Genomic DNA, 19,286 nt, shown 5'->3' on the forward strand with positions numbered 1-19,286 from the left:
GGGAGGATCACTTGAGCTCAGGAGTTTGAGAGCCTAAGCTAGAGTGACACCTCGTCTCTACTAAAAATAGAAAAAGCAGCCAGTCATTGTGGTTGGTGCCTGTACTCCCAGCTGCTCGGAAGGCTGAAGCAGGAGTCTGAGGTTGCTATGAGCTAGGCTGATACCACGGCACCCTAGCCGGGATGACAGAATGAGACTCTGCTTCAAGAAGAAGGAAGGGAAGGGAAGGGAAGGGAAGGGGAGGGGAGGGGAGGGGAGGAAAGAAAAGAAAAGAAAAGAAGAAAGAAAGAAAGACTGCTTTTTAAAAAGTCCTTACATTGATGCACCATGAAACGTAAAGAGGCAAGGGAGGACGTGAGATGACTACTGGGATAATAAGAAGATGGAGTCAGTGGATTGTGCAAAGGTCCCCACAGGTTTGCAGAATTGCTGAAGCTGGGCTATAGAGGAAGGAAGCTGGAAAAACAGAGGATAAAGCTCAGAGAAGTGAATGCTGAAATGGAGATTCTGACGAGGGTGTTGTCAAAATGGCAAGTGCTAACGTATGACCAGCCATGGGAGTGGGTGACTGAGGTTGACTGTAGAACGAGAGAGGAGGCCACAGGCAAGAGAGACCAGTGTGCTGGATGGATCATCAGTGTGGATGTGAATTCACCAAGAACGATGACGGAGTCCTGGTGGCCACAGCACCTGGGGTCCAGAAGAAAGGCAATGCATGCAGGTCCACAGCACTCAGGGGCCATGAGAGTCACCAAGATCCTGGTTAGGTGACTGTCTCCTTGGTACTCCTTGCTTTTTCCTTTAACAGATGGACAACTCCATCTAAAATAAGTTTGAGAGAGGGTGAGAGAGAAAGCAGGGAGAGATAACCCAATATATCACTGTATTTAGGTATTGAGATAGAATAAAATCTTACCACTGTTTTTTCTTCTTCTTCTTTTATTTTTTTCTTGAGACGGAGGCTCATTCAGTTGCTTGGGTAAAGTGCTGTGGTGTCATTAGCTCACAGCAACCTCATACTCCTGGGTTCAAGAGATCCTCTTACCTCAGCCTCCTGCGTAGCTGGGAGTACAGTTGCCCACCACGACACCGAGCTAATTTTCCAATTATTAGTAAAGATGGGATCTGCTGTTGCTCAGGCTTGTCTTGAACTCCTAAGCTCAAGCAATCCACCTGCCTAAGCCTCCCAGAGTGCTGGAATTACAGGCATGAGCCACACCCCACCCTTTACCACAATTTTTCAAAAGGGCGAATCTGCATTTTCCATTGGTAAAATGAAAGAAAGGCTGATGGAATGTTAGTAGGTCCTGGACATAAACCTTCAAAAAGTTCAGGTTCATTCTTCTAACCTCCTCATCACATGTACAGGGTGGACGGATATCTAGCCTGCCGTGTTTGGTTTTCCATCAGCTCTGATTAGGCCATTTCGATGGGCTCTGCTCTTGCTCTGCTTTTACTTTTTGACACCTAACTCTGCAGGCATCAATCACTTATTTTTATACTCTGCTAATGCCTTACCTCGGAACATCCCCACCTCCCTTCCACCTTTCCCTGCCTTTTTTCAATCTCCCAATTTGCTATGCAGCAAAAATTTCCCTTTACACTGTTTCTGCCAATTGCAGTGCCAGATGGCTTCAGTTCTGAGCCCCTCACCCCGCCCCCCCTGAGAACAGCTGCCATTGTCATCGCTGTGAACACATCTCGGCTTTGAACTCATAGCTGGAACACAAACTTGATGCTCAGCTCGGGGAGGGACAGCGTTAATGCAAGGAACTATGAAAGCAGCACACACTTTTCCTCGGTGCTGTTCAGCGAAAGCCCTGAGAAAGGGCTCTTTAGTATTTTTTCAATCATCTGCATATCGAAATCTCATTGTGGAGTCTAATTCCTTCACCACCTGACTCAGCTTTCTAGCCATGAAGTTCCCTTTGTGTCCTAAACTCAATTAGAACCCCGTATTTCAAAAACACAACTGTGTGTGTCTGAGTCTGTCTCTTAGAGAAATCCAGCACATTCTCCTATCCACCTCTGTATTATTTTTGGTATTTAAACATCATCATTCAACAAGAAAAATACAGTTTGGTGGCTGTGTGGACAATCTTTCCTTTAACTCAGCTTCTGAGGAAAGATAAAAGAATGGAATTCCTGTTAATTTTTGATGTGAGATATATTATGCAACACTAAAATTCTCTTAGGGTGACACCACCTAAAAAGATCGTATTTATGAGTTCTCTGGGATGGCAGGTCAGTCGTGGGCCTCAAAACCCAAACAAAAAGAATCCTGAATCAAATTCCATGTGGACCAATATGCATTTCAAAGGCATTGCCCATGTAGTCAGTGGGTTAGGGTTTTTTGTGTTGTTTTCTTTTTCTTTCTTTTTGGGGTTGTGGGGGGAGGGAGAGCGACTCTCTTTCATGTTAATCTAATTGTGCATAACCCAGGCACAATTTACCATATAGGGGAGCTCTCTTTAGTGTCCCTTCCCTGCCCCACACCCGGGCCTTCTTTCATTCCTCTCCTTCTGATGTCAGAGCGTTCCAGCTTACATTTTGGGAAGATTCCCAGGATGATGATGTATTCCACTTTGCTGCTGAGGAATTTACTATCCCTTCACTTGGCAGCAAATGAAAGTGGGTATTAATTTCTCAGAATACTGGCAGAAACACAAGAGAAGGGCTGCAGGAACGATACCCACCTAAATCTGTATGTAGCACACAGCATGCAGCCAGTTCAAAAGAGGGAGAGAAAAGAAAATGAAAAGAAAAAAAGATTCTCCTGAGTTGACTTCTCTGAATTTTGCATCGTTAGGTTTTGGAGAGAGATGCGAGAGGTTTGGGCCCTGAACAGAGTTAAATTATGCAGCTGCGGGGATGCCAGGTCCTCCAGAATAGGATGCTTCGTTTAGATTTTCCACAATGCTATTGAAGTGCTTATTTTCCTCCTGAAGAGACACAAACAGATGCAAACTTCTGTAAACACTTTAGAAATGAATTCAGTGAGTTTGGCCTCTCAGCAGTGCTCAATAGCTGACAGAAAAATGTCTAATTAGTGCAAGTGGAAATAATAGGGCCACTTGGATTCCTTCCATCCTCCTCCAAGTCTACTTTTCCAAGGAACTCAAAGCCCCTTTTGTCTGGTAGGTCACCCTCTCTCAGGCTTTTGTGCTCCAATCTATTAAGAGTAGAAGGGGGGAAATAGATTAGGCAATGTTCTCCGCTCAAATGTATGGCGTGTTCGTGTGGGATGCAGAATGGGGTGTTTGCAGCATCAGTTTACAGGTGCATGGGGAGGGATTCCTCCATTGGTGACAGCCAAAAGCAACTCGCACGTGCGTGCTGAGAAGGCTCCCTTTCAAGAACCAGCTTTCCTTCACCAAGTGCCGTAGAGCCTACTCATTGTCCTTTTTCTTTCTCCTTCCAATGCATGAGTTCTCAGAGTTGGTGAGGAGAAGAAAGAGATTTTAAGAAAGTGCAGGTTTGGCCATTTTCTGAGATGAGCCTAGAGGTTCTATGTGGAACCCATCACTTCTATTTTATTCTATTGAGAATTCCACCTAGACCCTGTCTCTATAAAAAATAGAAAACTTAGCTGGGCATAGTGTCAGGTATCGGTAGTCCCAGCTACTTGGGAGGCTAAGATAGGAGGATGGCTTGAGACCAAGAGTTTGAAGTTGCTGTGAGCTAGGCTGAGGCCATGGCATGCTACCCAGGGGGACACAGTGAAACTGTCTCAAAAAAAAAAAAAAAAAAATGGAGAATTCCACTGAAACTGAGTTTGGGAGGCTGTCTTTGCCTGTTGTTGATATTTTGTCATATGAGTGGGAATAAGTAACTGACTTCTTTTTTTCTATTTTCTTCTTAGTGTTCCACGTTATTTATTAAGCACTCATAAGCTGCCAAGCTCTGTGCTGAGCATCTGACCCACATTTCCTCTAATCCTGAAATTGCACTGCAAAGAGATATTATCCACATTTCACAGATGAGATCACTGACATTAGAGAGGTCAATAACTTTCTGTGGCAAATAAATGGTGGCACTAAGAAGCAAACTCTAATACCTATGGTTTCAACTTAGACAATATATATTTAACACCTAAAACTTTGATTTAGAGATTATTTTTATATCTTCATGTCTGTACTTCATAGACTCAATATTTACTCTATCTTCTTGAAAATACAAAATATAGTTATAACTGTCATTTTGGGTTACTTCTTATTGATTTCTTTTTATATGCAAAATGGGCTTCTTTTTATGCCTGGTAATTTTTTAATAGATGCCAGATATTATAAATTTTACATTATTGGATAGCAGGTGTTTTGTGTGCCTTACACATTCTTCAGCTTTGTTCTAGGACTCAGTCAAATTAGGAAATAGTTTGATCTTTTTAAGATTTACTTCTAAATTTTCAGAGTTGGACAAAAACAGATTTATGCTAAGGTTAATATTGTCTCTCTACTGAAGCAAAAGCCTTCTGAATACTTTATCCCAGGTCCTATGAATGGCCAGTTTTATACTCTCCCTGATGGAAACACAAAACTTATTTCCTCTGCTCATTTCATGTGGTTCTTTCCTCAGCCTTGAGTAGTTTCTTTCCAGTCAATAACATCATGAGCACTCTATCACATTACCAGACTTCAAACTATACTACCAGGCTATATTTACCAAGACAGCATGGTATCAATACAAAAATAGAGAGGCCAATGGAAAAGAACAGAGAATCCAGATGTAAAAACATCTACCTACAACCAACTTATCTTTGACAAAACAAAAACAACATACATTGGGGAAAAGAAGGACTATCCAATAAATGGTTGTGAAAACTAAATAACCATGTGCAGAAGACTGAAACGAGATACCTATCTTTCATCACTTATAAAAATTAATTCAGGCACCAGCCACATACACCAGACCTGGCGGGTTCAAAACTGGCCTGGGCCTGCCAAACAACAATGACAACTACAACCAAAAAATAGCCAGGTGTTGTGGCAGACACCTATAATCACAGCTACTTGGGAGGCTGAGGCAAGGGAATCACTTGGGAGGTGGCTGTGAGCTGTGGTGCCACAGCACTCTATCCAGGATGACAGCTTGAGGCTCTGTCTCAAAAAAAAAAAAAAAATTAATGCAAAGTGGATAAAAGACTTAAATAGAGGCATGAAACCATAAGAATTCAAGGAAAAAAATATAGGACAAACTCTTTTAGGCATCAGCCTAAGCAAAGAATTTATGACTAAGACCCCAAAGGCAATTATAACAACAACAAAAATCAATAAAAAGAGCTTGAGAAATTAAAAAGCTTCTGCACAGCAAAGGAAATAACAGAGCAAATAAACAATTTACAGAATGGGAGAAAATATTAGCAAACTATTCATCAGATAAAGGGCTAATATCAGGAATTTACCTATATAAAAAATCCAAAAGGGGGGCAGAGCAAGATGGTAGACCAGAAGGATCATTCAGCTGAGCTCTCCTAGAACAACTATAAAGGGGAAATAACAACAGATGTCACAGAGATACTCTTGTATCATCTCTTGAGTATTAAAAGAAACTCTATGCCCATAAACTTGACAATGTGGAGAAAATGAATCAATACTGGAATCACACCTTGTCCCTAGACTTAATCAAAAAGAAATAGATCTCTTGAACAGACTGATTTCAAGCACTGAGACTGAAGAAACCATCAAAAAAATCTCCCAACCAATGAATCCCCAACAATAAAAAAATAAAAATAAATAAATAAAAATCTCCCAACATAAAAAGCCCTGGTCCAGATGGCTTCACACCAGAATTCTATCAAAACTTCAAAGAAAACCTTATACCTGTGCTACAGAAATTATTCCAAAAAATTGAGAAGGAAAGAATCTTCCCCAACCCATTCTATGAAGGAAACATTACCTTGATACCCAAAGCAGGAAAAGACCAAACTAAAAAGGAGAATTTCAGACCAATTTCACTAATGAATGTAGATGCAAAAGTTCTCAATAAAATCTTAGCCATAGATTACAGCTACACATTACAGAAATCATTCATCACAATCAAGTAGGTTTTATCCCAGGGATGCAAGGCTGGTTTAACATATGCAAGTCCAGAAACATAATTCACCATGTCAACAGAAGCAAAAACAAAGACCATATGAGCCTCTCAAAAGATGCAGAAAAATCATTCAATAAAATTCAGCACCCTTTTCTAATTAGAACACTTAAGAATTTAGGCATAGGTGGCACATTTCTTAATCTAATTGAAGCCATCTATGACAAACCCACAGCTAATATTATACCAAATTGAGTAAAACTGAAAGCTTTTCCACTTAGAACTGGAACCAGACAAGGTTGTCCTCTATCACCACTACTATTCAGCATAGTGCCGGAAGTTCTAGCCAATATAATCAGGCAAGAAACGGAAATAAAGGGCATCCAAATGGGTGCAGAGGAGGTCAAACTCTTCCTCTTTGCGGGTACTATGACTTAGAGAACCCCAGAGACTCAACCAGAAGACTCCTGGAAGTGATCAAAAGATACAGCAATGTCTCTGTCTCAGGATATAAAATCAGTGTCCACAAATCATAGCCTTTGTACATGTTAATAACAGCCAAGCCAAGAAGCTAATCAAGGACACAATTCCCTTTGCAGTAGCTTCAAAAAAAAAAACAGAAGAAGAAGAAAAGAAAAGAAAGAAATACCTTGAAATATACATAACAAAAGAAGTGAAGGACCTCTACAAAGGAAATTATGAAACCCTAAGAAAAGAAATAGCAGAAGATATTAACAAATAGAAGAAAATACCATGCTCATGGCTGGGAAGAATCAACATCATGAAAATGTCTATACTACCCAAAGCAATCTACACGTTCAATGCAATCCCCATTAAAACACCATTATCATACTTTCAAGATTTAGAAAAAATAATTCTTCATTTTGTATGGAACCGGAAGAAAGCCTGTATAGCCAAGGCAATTCTTAGTAATAAAAACAAAGTTGGGGGTATCACCCTACCAGACTTTTGGCTATACTATAAGGCCAGTGATCAAAACAGAGACATTGACATCTGGAACTAACCTCTTACAGCCTCCTCATCTTTGATAAACCAAACAAGAACATAAACTGGGGGAAAGAATCCCTATTCAATAAATGGTGCTGGGAGAACTGGATAACCACATGTAAAAGACTGAAACTGGGCGGGGATGGGGGGGAATGGCCGGGTCCCTGCTAAACTACCATGCGCCAAGCACCCATGTGACTCGGCACACCTCCAGGGTGTCCCCGCAAGGAGCCTTCGGCCTGTCCTAGCATGGGTTGTCCCCATTTTCAGTTCCCAAGCCCGAGGCTGCGCTCACTGCAGGGGTGGGTCCCCGCCTGTGTTCCGGGAGCCAGCATAAGACTGATATTTGAAAATATAAGGAGTAGGGTGCAGGCCCCATATGCCAGAAGTGGTGAGTTCAAACCCAGCCCAGGCCAAAAACTGCAAAAAAAAAAAAAAAAGAAAAGAAAAGAAAATATGTATTTGGGAGATAGTCACATTCTGTTGAATACCTTATGCTGGTGCTGCCATTGAAAAATCTGGTTACACTCTGGGGAGGCCTACTACCACTGTAGGACTGAGCCACCTCGGCAGTGAGATGAGTGTCCATCCTGAGCTGGGACACCAAGAATAGGGACACCCCGATCAAGCAGCTGGAGAATGAGACCTATGGTTCTGTCCTGCTCGGAAGGAGCATTGAGTCCGGGAAACGGATCGCTATTTAAAAAATGAAAAGAAAGTTTTATTCCTGGGAGGAATGCATGAATCTCCGGGAGGTTAAGTCTTTAAAGAAGCTCAACCATGCCAATGTAGTCAAATTAAAAGAAGTTATCAGGGTAAATGATCATCTATATTTTATCTTCGAGTACATGAGGGAAAATCTTTACCAGCTCATTAAAGAAAGAAATAAGTTGTTTCCTGAGTCTGCTATAAGGAATATCATGTATCAGATATTACAAGGACTTAACATTTATCCACAAGCATGGCTTCTTCCATCAGAACTTAAAGCCTGAGAACCTCCTCTGCATGGGACCAGACCTTCTGAAAATTGCAGACTTTGGATTGGCCCAAGAAATCCGATCAAGACGGCCATACACAGATTATGTATCTACCAGATGGTACAGGGCTCCAGAAGTACTCCTGAGGTCTACCAATTACAGCTCCCCCATTGACGTCTGGGCCGTGGGCTGCATCATGGCAGGAGTTTATACCCTCAGCCTGCTCTTCTCTGGGGCCAGTGAGATTGACACAATATGCAAAATTTGCCAAGTGTTGGGGACACCAAAAAAGACTCAGTGGCCTGAAGGCTATCAACTATCAAATGCTATGAACTTCCGCTGGCCCCAGTGCTTACCCAATAACTTAAAGACCTTGATTCCCAAAGCCAGCAGCGAAGCAATTCAGCTCCTGAGAGACGACCAACAGCTAGTGAGGCACTTCCATACCCTTACTTCCAGGTTGGACACCCACTGGGCAGCGCCACACAGAATCTTCCGGATTCAGGGAAAACACAAAAAGACATCCTGGAAAAGGCAGGCTCACCTCCTCATATTAACCCAGCCCCTCCCACCCAGCCCCCAGCCAAGCCCCACACACGGATTTCTTCAGGACAGCATCAAGCCAGTCAGGCCCCTCAGCATCTCGTGTGCCCCTACAAAGCAGAGGCCTCCAGGACAGATCATCCGAGCCAGCTCCAGGAGGACAAGTCCATCTCATTGCTTTTTCTGTCTGTCCACAGTAAGAATCCCCAGATGACAATCCTTGCTAACCTGGAGCACAAAAATGGTACATGAAGCCAAAGAGCAGGAGAAGGTGGGGTCTCATTTCCAGGTCATCAAAGGATTGTGAAGATTGGGCTGACTTGGAGGACTTCAATTTCAATCCATCCCTCACCAGGATTGACCTGAAAAACAAGAAGAGAGAGCGCAATGATGCTCTCTGCAGATTTGAGAGTGGATTGGACCTGAAGCCCTCTGAGCCGGTGGGCACAGGAAGCAGCGCGCCCACCCAGCCTTCCCACCAGAAGCGGGACACACCCGCCCTGAGATCCGCCGCCAAGCAGCACTACTTGAAGCATTCTCAATACTTGCCTGGAATAAATATAAGAAAGGACTCGATTCCAGGCAAGGACTTTATACCCCCTAATCTGTGGTCTAGTTCCGGTTTGTCTGGAAAATCTTCAGGGACAGTATTAGTAATTAGCAAAATAAATCCAGTTGGTTCTGGCTCTACAAGTTCTAGTGGACTGGCTGGAAACTACATTCCTTCCTTCTTGAAAAAAGAAATTGGTTCTGCTATGCAGAGAGTACACCTGGCCCATATTCCAAATCCCCCTCGTTATTCTTCCCTGAAGGCCATGAGACCTCATCCTGGGTGACCTTTCTTCCACAGGCAGCCTAGAAGCACTCCTGGGTTGATACCACCACCTCCAGCCGCCCAGCCAGTGCATGGCCGGACAGACTGGGCTTCCAAGTTCGCATCTCGGCGATGACCAACTGGGCAGTGATGCCCTTCACCTGAAGAAGCAGGACACTTTCTCTTACCCCACTGGTGTTTCACCTGCAAGAAATGTGCAGAGGGTATAAAAGCAAATCAACACTTCATAGTTATTCTTTTGAACTAAGACATTTCAATATTCTTTTTTGAAGTTTTTTTTTTAAATATTGATTTGAATGTAATACCTTTTTTGTATAAAATTATTTTATTCTAAAAAAAAAAAGAAAAGACTGAAACTAGACCCCCCTCCTCTCACCACTAACAAAAAATTAATCAAGTTGGATACAAGATTTAAATCTAAGGTATGAAATGATAAAAATCCTTGAAGAACTTAGCGTGTGTCGCACTTCATGGGGGCAAGACATGATTGCAAGAGGGACTTTACCTAACAATTGCAATCAGTGTAACTGGCTTATTGTACCCTCAATGAATCCCCAACAATAAAAAAAAAAAAAAAAAAATCCTTGAAGAAAACATGGGGAAAACACTTGAAGATATTGGCCTGGAGAAAGATTTTATGAAGAAGACTTGCATGGCAATTGCAACAACAACAAAAATAAATAAATGGGACTTAATTAAACTGGAAAGCTTCTGTACAGCTAAGGAAACAATGACCAAAGCAAAAAGACAACCTTCAGAATGGGAAAAGATATTTGCAGATTATGAATCAGACAAAAACTTGATAACTAGGATCTATAGAGAACTCAAATTAATCAACAAAAAAAGACTCAACAACCCCATATATCACTGGGCAAGAGAGGTGAATAGAACCTTCTCTAAAGAAGACAGACGAATGACTAACAAACATGAAATTTTCTCCGGAGCTTTGGCTCTTCATTTCTGAAATCTCCCATAAACTTTGATTAAACATATTTATTATGTTTTTCTCTTATTAACCCGTGTTTTGTTGTTATGATGGGTGAGAAAAGGTATCACACCTCCCACCCCTTCAGTAGAATGGTGATTTCCAGGCATAGGGAGAGTGGGGAACAGGGAGTTGTTGTTTAATCAGCATAGAGTTTCAGATTCCCAAGATGAAAATGTTCTAGAGGTCTGTTTCACAGCAATGTCAATATACTTAAAACTACTAAGATGGTAAACTTTGTGTTACACATTTTTTACCACAACGAGAGAGAAAGAGAGTAACTTGAATTCCTGCCTGGCTCTGACCCTTTTGATTTTGCAAGTTTGAAAATCACTTTATCTTTTTAGCTTCAGTTCTCTTTTAATTTAGATTTTAGAGTGACTGTGAAATTTAAGGAGATAATGTACGAACATTTTTTAATAATCTAGATGGTGCTAGGAAGGTGGATATTATTACTATCAGTGAGGAGAGAGTGGAGAATCTCCTCAGGAATCCAGCCTGGCTCTGAACACCACACCCAGGTTTTGGTGAAAGGGCAGTGGGCCCCAGTGAGAACGGAGAAAGAACTCAACACCCAGCATACACTGAAGTGAGACGTGAAAGAGAAGGTAGTCACTGGCTCGCCAGCTATCCTCCAAAACACATGTTCACTAGCAAGATGACAGGAATAAGGTTGTTCTTTCTAAGCAAAAGGGTAAGAGAGGCTGGCAAGGGCAGACACTGCAAGTTCTGCAGGTAGCAGCTGAATTTGCAAAACAAAGAATTGTTTATGCGACCTCAGAGGAGGAAAGATTCTTGCAGAGAGACTGGTCTTATAGACAGAACGAGGCTTATGTAAATGTGTCAATTTACTTTCCCATCTCATTCTGAACCTTGTGGTTTTTACATTGATGGTTCATTTGACAAACCTCTGTATAAGTTGTGAACATTTTGATTTTACCCTGTTTCCCCGAAAATAAGACAGAAAAGGTGTGATACCTTTTCTCACTTTGCTTTCTACATCTTTCTATCCTACAATAGGAATTTTTTTCTGGTATTTCTTAGTTCAGATTGATAAGTCCATTTTTTTAAGCCAGAACACAGGGACATGGGGTCAGGTCTCAAGACAGTGTCTTATTTAAGGTGTGCTCCCAAAGATGTGCTAGGTCTTATTTTCAGGGGATGTCTTATCTTTCCTGTAAGTAGGTCTTATTTTCGGGGAAACAGGGTAGTTAAGCTTTTTTCAGTTAGAAGGAACAGAACAAGCTCATTCAAGTGAACTCACAAGAGGAGGATGGACATTATTATGCGAATACACATGGTACAACAAAGGAGACTGTCACTTCCAGAATGATGCTTATGAAAAGGTGGATTTGGATCCCGAGCTGTCCTTCTTAGATCTTCCCTTATGTTGCCCATAAATGTGGCTTACCTCCACTTCGCTTTCTACATCTTTCTATCCTACAATAGGTATTTTTTTCCAGTATTTCTTAGTTCAGATTGATAAGTCCATTTTTTTAAGCCAGACCACAGGGACATGGGGTCAGGTCTCAAGTGGCTACTCCTGATGTGGTGGGCTAGGGAGAAGGATGTCAAGACCAAGTAGCAAAACACGTGGCTATTCCAAAAACAGGCTGTGGGCAGAGAACTTTCTCCTAGAAAGGGTTATGATGTGCCATAGAAAGTCAATGATTAATATCAGATCTTTGGGAGCATCTAACAGATAATATCTTTCTTGGTTCTGAGCAAATTGAGAAATAAAAGAAGCAAACAAGAGACAAAATATTACTTTTAATTCTGATAAAAGTTAAATGGGAAGATTTGGCTTTGTATTAGAGGATAGGGAATCTGCTACCTAAACCCGAGAATTATATAAACTTTCCCTCATTCAGAATTATTGGGCCAAGCAGAACACCTCATATAGAGTGGTTTACTAGGTGAGACTTACAAGATAGAGAAGCAGAGAAGAATCCCTGCTTCCTTTGGACAGCTCATTTCCAAGAGAAAAAGGGGAGGGATGAAGCCATACATGCCCAGTTGATTCATCAGCCACTCCACCTTCCGCGGATCAGAATGAGCAATGGGAGAGAGAGAGGCTGAGAGTGCTGCAGTAATTGAGCTCCCCTCAGATGGAAGGAAACATCAAGAGAAGAAAAGAGACATCTCCCCCTTAACAATTTTGACATCTCTGTCACAATGAGAACAATGACTGGCATAGAAGAAAAGATAAATATACAGTGAAAAATTTTCACACTTAATAAACACATTTATAGTTTTAATATTCCTAATAAGTTAAGAAAGCAACAGTTTGAAAAGAGAAAGGGGACTGTGCTGGTTATTGATGGGCATTACCTGATTGATAGGTACCTGTAAATATAAATGTTCCGTTCCACACGCAGTGCTATAGATCATCAAAAAAAAAGGAAAAAATTATAAACCAAATCACGTAAGTAAATACCATCTATAGAATCCTGGAAGGGGCCAGATGTAAACTTTCCAGCCAGTTTTATTCAGCAATATGCAAAAGCATCAAATTAAAATTCTAAGAAAGCTATTCCAGACAAATTTTGGAAAGCAGAGATTGCTCTTCATTTCTGTGAGCATATTTGTTCTTATTTTCAGTTTGACCAATTAAACCATTCTAAGACCAGCAACTGCAACAATGTTAATTGCATATAGGGTATTTATTAACACAACTATGAGTATCAGTTAAGTAACAACCACTCCTCTAGCTATCCTAACATAGAGTCAGTACAAAGGATGTGAGCACGTGGGATCTGGACCTGTCCCTCTGTGTTCACTCCCCAGGTCATATGACCTTCACCTAACCTCTGCATTTCAGGTTTTCCAATCTGTAAAACAGGAATAATAATAGAACTTGCCTGTTATGATTACTGTGAGGATTGAGAAAATGGATACCGATAAATATATATAACACTGTGCCTGGCACCTGATTTTCCCCATTAGGTGTTAGCACTTAGATTATGTGGAGAAAATGGTGCTTAGTGAAGCAATATTGTCTAAGGAAATGGGCAATGCTTACAACGCTTTCCAGGCTCCATTGATTTATTTTAGCATATGAAGATAAGAGTATGGGATGATAAATTCATTTATGCTACTAGCTGCAAAACCACTTCATCAAAGGTCTTTAGTATAACACCCTAACCAAAGTAAACCATAATGATGTTGCTCCATAAAAAATTGCCTCATTTATCTCTGCTTCTCACTCTTGAGGTTACACTTCCATTTCATGGCTGTTATTGTCCTTCAATGATTAAAGATGGTGATATGGTCAAAGTTAACATATTACCTAAAATTCTATATAGCATTTTTTTTCCTAATTATAATGTAGGCAGTAAATGAAGGAGAGTGTCATGATCTCATGTGGAAAGTTCTCCCAGATGTAAGGATGATTGAAAGAAGAAAGCAACACAACTATAGTCTAGGTAGGGGTCCTCAAACTGCGGCCAGCGGGCCACATGAGGCGGTGTGATTGTATTTGTTCCCGTTTTGTTTTTTTTACTTCAAAATAAGGTATGTGCAGTGTGCACAAGAATTTGTTCATAGTTTTTTTTGTGTGTGTTTTTTTAACTATAGTCCAGCCCTCCAACGGTCTGAGGGACAGTGAATTGGCACCCTGTTTAAAAAGTTTGAGGACGCCTGGCTAGAGTGATCTCATTACTAAAAAAAAGACAGGGAGGGCAGGATTCCTAAAAGAGAGAGGAGGGGGAAAAGAGAGAGAGAAGGGGACGAGAGAGAGAGAGAGAGAGAGAGAGAGAGAGAGAGAGGAAGAGGAGAGGGGAGAAAGGAGAGAGAGAGAAAAAGAAGGGAGGGAGAGAGGGGGAGAAGACCAAGCTCAACACGAGACAAGGAATTGACAAAAAAGGGTCCAAGTTCCAAAAGGCCCTCTCCCAAACCAGTCTCACTAAGACTAGGGGCAGGAGGGAAAGAAGTAGAGATACTACTCGATACTTACAATCGTCACCCTATATACTTTTGTTTGAGTTTTTAACGACAGGAAATATGCATTGATCACTTGCATTATTTTAGAAATGGAATGAAGGGGAAGTCCCACAACCTGAATAGGACTTTTTTCTTCCTCTTCGTTCAGTCTCCTAATAAAGTACGTTTTCCCTCGGGTGCGATGGGTTTTGCTGTTGCTGTGTTAACGAAAATACCTAAATCGCTCAGCGTGCTCAGCCTGCCTTCTGTCGCCCGCGGGGTGCAGGCGTCCCTGCGCGCGTCCATCCGCGCCCGGGACTGCGGCGCCGCGGCGGCCGTGGTGTTCCTGGTGGACCGGTTCCTGTACGGGCTGGACCTCTCCGGGGAGCTGCTGCGGGTCGCCAAGGGGCTCCACAAGCTGCAGCCAGCGACGCCGATTGCCCCGCAGGTGGTCATTCGCCAAGCCCGCCTCTCGGTCAACTCAGGTAGGCCCCTCCCGCCGGCCGCCCTGGCTCCCCGACCCCAGCCCGCCCGCGCTCTTGACCTCGGCGCAGCCCGCGGCCCCGCGCCCCGCGTGCCACCTTTCCGCGCCCGGGTCCCCTCCCCTGCGCGCCGGCCGCCCTCCACCCGTCTCTGCCCGCACAAAGGCCCTGGCATAAAGGGTTTCAGAGCCAAAAGCAGGAGAGAAAATTGTGAAAGGGTGTGGAAAATACTAATTGGAGCTTTTGTCTTCTAACAAATCTGTCCCGCTGCTTTCAAACAGGGATATCTGAATTGCTATACTTCTGACCAAGAGCCTTTAAAAAGCAGATTAGAATTCTACTATTTTCTCTTAGCTCTCCTGTCTCCTTTCTGTAGGGCCACTTGACTAAGCTAACAATGGAGCTGACAAACCCACTGAGGTAATTTGAGGGTTTTTTTCATCCTTCAGAACACCGGTACAGTACCTGATTAGGTCTTAAAGTATCTTTTTTTCCCCCCTGTCACTTTGAATGAAATGAAAAATGAGACTGACATTCTAACTTAAGATGTGGTGTCGAGTTGGGTAGGAGGAGAAAGGGGGCCTGCTATGCATTGCAGCAAAGTCCATTTCCATAGAATTCTTGAATTATTTAAATTGCCCATAATACTTAGAAACGTGTGGCCTTCTATTCTCATTTTCAGCAAGTGAAAGACTAAAAGATGAAAAGAGAAAGCAGGCTGCCCCTTCCAGAAACAGTACTGCTTCATTTTTTGATTAGTGTTAGCCATGACTATTATTTTAATAAGTCTGGTCTTCAAGAGGTTAAAATCTCTTTACCTCATTTCCTTTGAAAAGGAACTGTACTAACTATACTAACTGGGACAGTTGCTGAACCACAGAGAGGGACAGAGACAAAGGACATGGGAGACACGGGCTTGTGGAGGTTAACTTTTCAATAGCCCAAGTTCATTCACTTTCAGATTCTTGCAACAGTGCATAAATTGTGCCAGGTCTTATTATTTGCTTTTCTTGAGTACCTGCAGGCAAAGAGTTGAACTTAAGAAAAATTATTTTTTCAAATGTTGCTGATAGTGTTTATAATTTAGGGGGACAGGAGGGAAACCTAACAACTAATGTCCTTTCTGGTGGTATCAGATGGCAATGAAGTGTGAGGAGAGCACTGGGGGTGGGACAGAATAATGAAGGCTGGAGTGTGCAAGACAGGCTTCTAATATTAGTCCTTATCAAACAGAACTTGGAACAGAGTTAACATAACAAACTTTGTGAAATACAGAATTGCTATGATGTGGCAGAGAAATTGAGGCCAAATGTAAGCAGGTAGGTATAGGTTTGCTTTTGCAAAACCAAACTCATCTTTTAAGTTTCCTTTTTGTTTGTTAGTTTTGTTATTTCTCTCATGTCTCTAACCAAAGTGGTGTACTGTTTTTCTCCTGATAATGAATAAGCCATGATATGATCGTGAGGAGGAGGCGTCTCTCTGTACGTTATCCTAAGTCCTAGATCTTATTCCCCAACAGTTGGGATTGTCTTTTCCTTAAGACAGAATTGGAAGTGCTGTACCAATACAAACTCAGCCTCAGAATTCAGTCTTCTTTTTTTTTGTAGAGACAGAGTCTCACTTTATGGCCCTCGGTAGAGTGCCGTGGCCTCACACAGCTCACAGCAACCTCCAACTCCTGGGCTTAAGTGATTCTCTTGCCTCAGCCTCCCGAGTAGCTGGGACTACAGGCGCCCGCCACAACGCCCGCCTATTTTTTGGTTGCAGTTTGGCCGGGGCCGGGTTTGAACCCGTCACCCTCAGTATATGGGGCTGGCGCCTTACCGACTGAACCATAGGCGCCGCCCAGAATTAAGTCTTCTATATGTAAACTTCTGCCCCCAAACATCTGCTGAGACTTCACCTACATTGGCTATCTCAGAGAGAGGGACAGGGTACTTTGGACATGAAGGAAGAAGGCACAGTGAAAGGGGCTTCCAGTTCCAGCATTTGGGAATCTGGAGGTGGAGAAATAGAAGAGATTACATTATAATCATATGATGTAAGGAAGACTAATAAGGGTGTTATGAGAGGGACACTAGTATCCCCTATCATCCAGAACTTGCTGATATCCATTCAAACATGTTCCAAAGAGCCGAATATTCAATGTGGTGCATGTCAGAGGCAAAAGAAGATTCTCTGGGCCTGTCTAGCTCATTGTTGCCTGAAATAAGGAAGCAAAATCTTTCAACCCAGAGTTAGAGGTAGAGGTTCAGAATTCCAGTTCCATCAATAATGGAGGATAGAGTGAGAGCAGGATATTCTCCCATTATAAATGTACAAATATGATTAATTAAAAAATTTTTAGTGCCTAAAACCTAGGAGATCTTTAAAGTCAGATTTGTACACTACTGCTCACAGCACTTGTAGTCAAAGGGGTTTACCCTTAGATATGGTCCTAAAGGAAAGAACTGTCATTCTATCCTTGTGCGGAGACAAGGAACAGTTGCTTTGGGCCTATGTGAGGGGTGAAATATTTGGATAAAGCTGGATTCCTACAGGTTTGCACAGGGTACAAAAGGGGACTGAACATTTCCACCAACCTGCCTTGAAAAGTTGCAGAGAAGCTTGCTCTCTGTCTAAGCTCTAGGGTAGAAGGAAAAAAATCTCTCAAAAGAAATAAAAATCTCACATCTGTGCCAAATGTGAATGTAGAGTCTGACTTCACCCCCTACACACACAAGGCAGGGAATTCCCCACCAAATAACTAAGTAAAAAGCAGTTCAAGACTGAAATTTCTGGAGCCCAGGGGAAGATGAAGTATAAAACTGTACTCCAAAGAAACATCCACACTGGGCATGGGTATCTCACAGGAAAATATCCTTGGCTGCAGATGAACTTGGATTAAAATTCATAATCCACTAAAGAAAGTGAACCAAGTGAGCGAGCAACAACATATACAACAAAGAGGGAAAAGACTCCCAAAACAAAAGGAGACACAAACACTGAACCACCAGGCAGACTCATGTGGTTTAAAAGGTAGTACGTTTAAAAGGATAGAACACAACAAGAAAAGAAAATTACTTTATTAACTTGGAAAAGAACTAAGTAGGACTTTCAGAAATTAAAAAATATAGCAATTGAAATTACTGATCAATCTGTAGTCAGAAAGTTATAGTAATTGATGGGGACTTGCTCACAAAACAGGCAAAGTATACACGTTTGGTTTTTGTAGATATAAGAATTCAACCATAAAACCATGGCTGGAGAGAACAGAAAACCCAGCAAACTTTCCCCCCACTCCCCCCAGGACTAGTGAGATAAGTTTCTGGCATTTCAAGTGCCAAATAAGAGCACCCAACTGCCAAATACACTGCTTTATTGGAGTGGATGCAAGAATAAAAAAAAAAAATCATTAAAAAAATGAAATAAAAAACAAAGATACAAAAACACAAACATAAAGTGTTTATTATTAGCTTTGAAAGTTATGAAATTATTTTGGCAAATGATTATAAAAATTTCTAAGTGCTCTGTTTTTTTGCTTAATTTCAACTCAAGTTATTAACAAAAAGACACAAATATAGTGCTCCAAAGCAATGCTTTTCAAATTTCCACATGCTTGGGAGTCCCCAGATATTTTATTACAATGCAAATTCCAATGCAGTAAGTCTGTAATAAGGCCTAAGTATCTGAATTTCTTTTTTTTTTTGACCGGGGCTGGATTTGAACCCGCCACCTCCGGCATATGGAACCGGCGCCCTACTCCTTGAGCCACAGGCGCCGCCCAGTATCTGAATTTCTTATCAGCTCAAAAATGGCACTGATGCCATCTATGAAACTCACTTGACTAGCAATAGATGATCTGAAGATTCTAGCTGTGTGCCAGGCTGTCCACCTGATACAAGTCACTGGTAACAACTTTAAAATTAAAAAGTTAACTGCTATCAGGGCAGTGCCTGAGGCTCAAAGGAGTAGGGCACTGGCCCCATATACTGGAGGTAGAGGGTTCAAACCTGGCCTCAGCCAAAAAAAAAAAAAAAAAGTTAATTGCTGTCAGTTCCTCAAGTGTTCTCACCCCCCACATAACTCAGAAATGTATTCCTGCATATATGTCTCACAATGGTGGAAAACATTATAGAATTGGAAATTGTATTTAAAGAAAATATTGTGAATGAAGCACAGGAGTTGTCAATATATGAAAATATAAAATAGAAATCTTAAAAACTCAAAAAGAATGAAAAAGGCATAGAAGCATAATAGGACTTCAAGGAAGACTAGAAGACTAGATGACAGATTTGGAGAAAAATATGTTTTTCATTGAAAACATATATTTATGAGCAAAAAGAAAATTTTTATTTAAGAAATCTACATCTGGTAAAACCATAGAAAATCAAACAATAAGAAAATCTTAAAGGAAACAAAAAGACAGACAAACATAGAAGTGTATTTAGACTGACAAAAAGTATCTTAACAATAACAACAGAATCCCAAAAGCACAGAATCTCTGACATATTGCATGGAAATAG

At 41.6% G+C, this 19,286-nt stretch overlaps 1 protein-coding gene and 1 pseudogene across 1 annotated transcript in view; both read left to right on the forward strand.

Annotated features, from left to right (window-relative positions):
• The window catches only part of ALPK1 (alpha kinase 1), a 147,404-nt gene that overhangs the window by 83,927 nt on the left and 44,191 nt on the right, over positions 1-19,286 (forward strand). Inside the window, exon 6 of the mRNA XM_053567297.1 lies at positions 14,586-14,784. Within this exon, the coding sequence (XP_053423272.1) occupies positions 14,586-14,784 (199 nt within the window). The remainder of the gene's footprint in view (positions 1-14,585; positions 14,785-19,286) is intronic.
• Positions 664-9,508, forward strand: LOC128587695 (serine/threonine-protein kinase ICK-like; annotated as a pseudogene).

The sequence above is a fragment of the Nycticebus coucang genome, chromosome 1 (genome assembly GCF_027406575.1).
Source record: "Nycticebus coucang isolate mNycCou1 chromosome 1, mNycCou1.pri, whole genome shotgun sequence".
NCBI classification, from domain to species: Eukaryota; Metazoa; Chordata; class Mammalia; order Primates; family Lorisidae; genus Nycticebus; species Nycticebus coucang.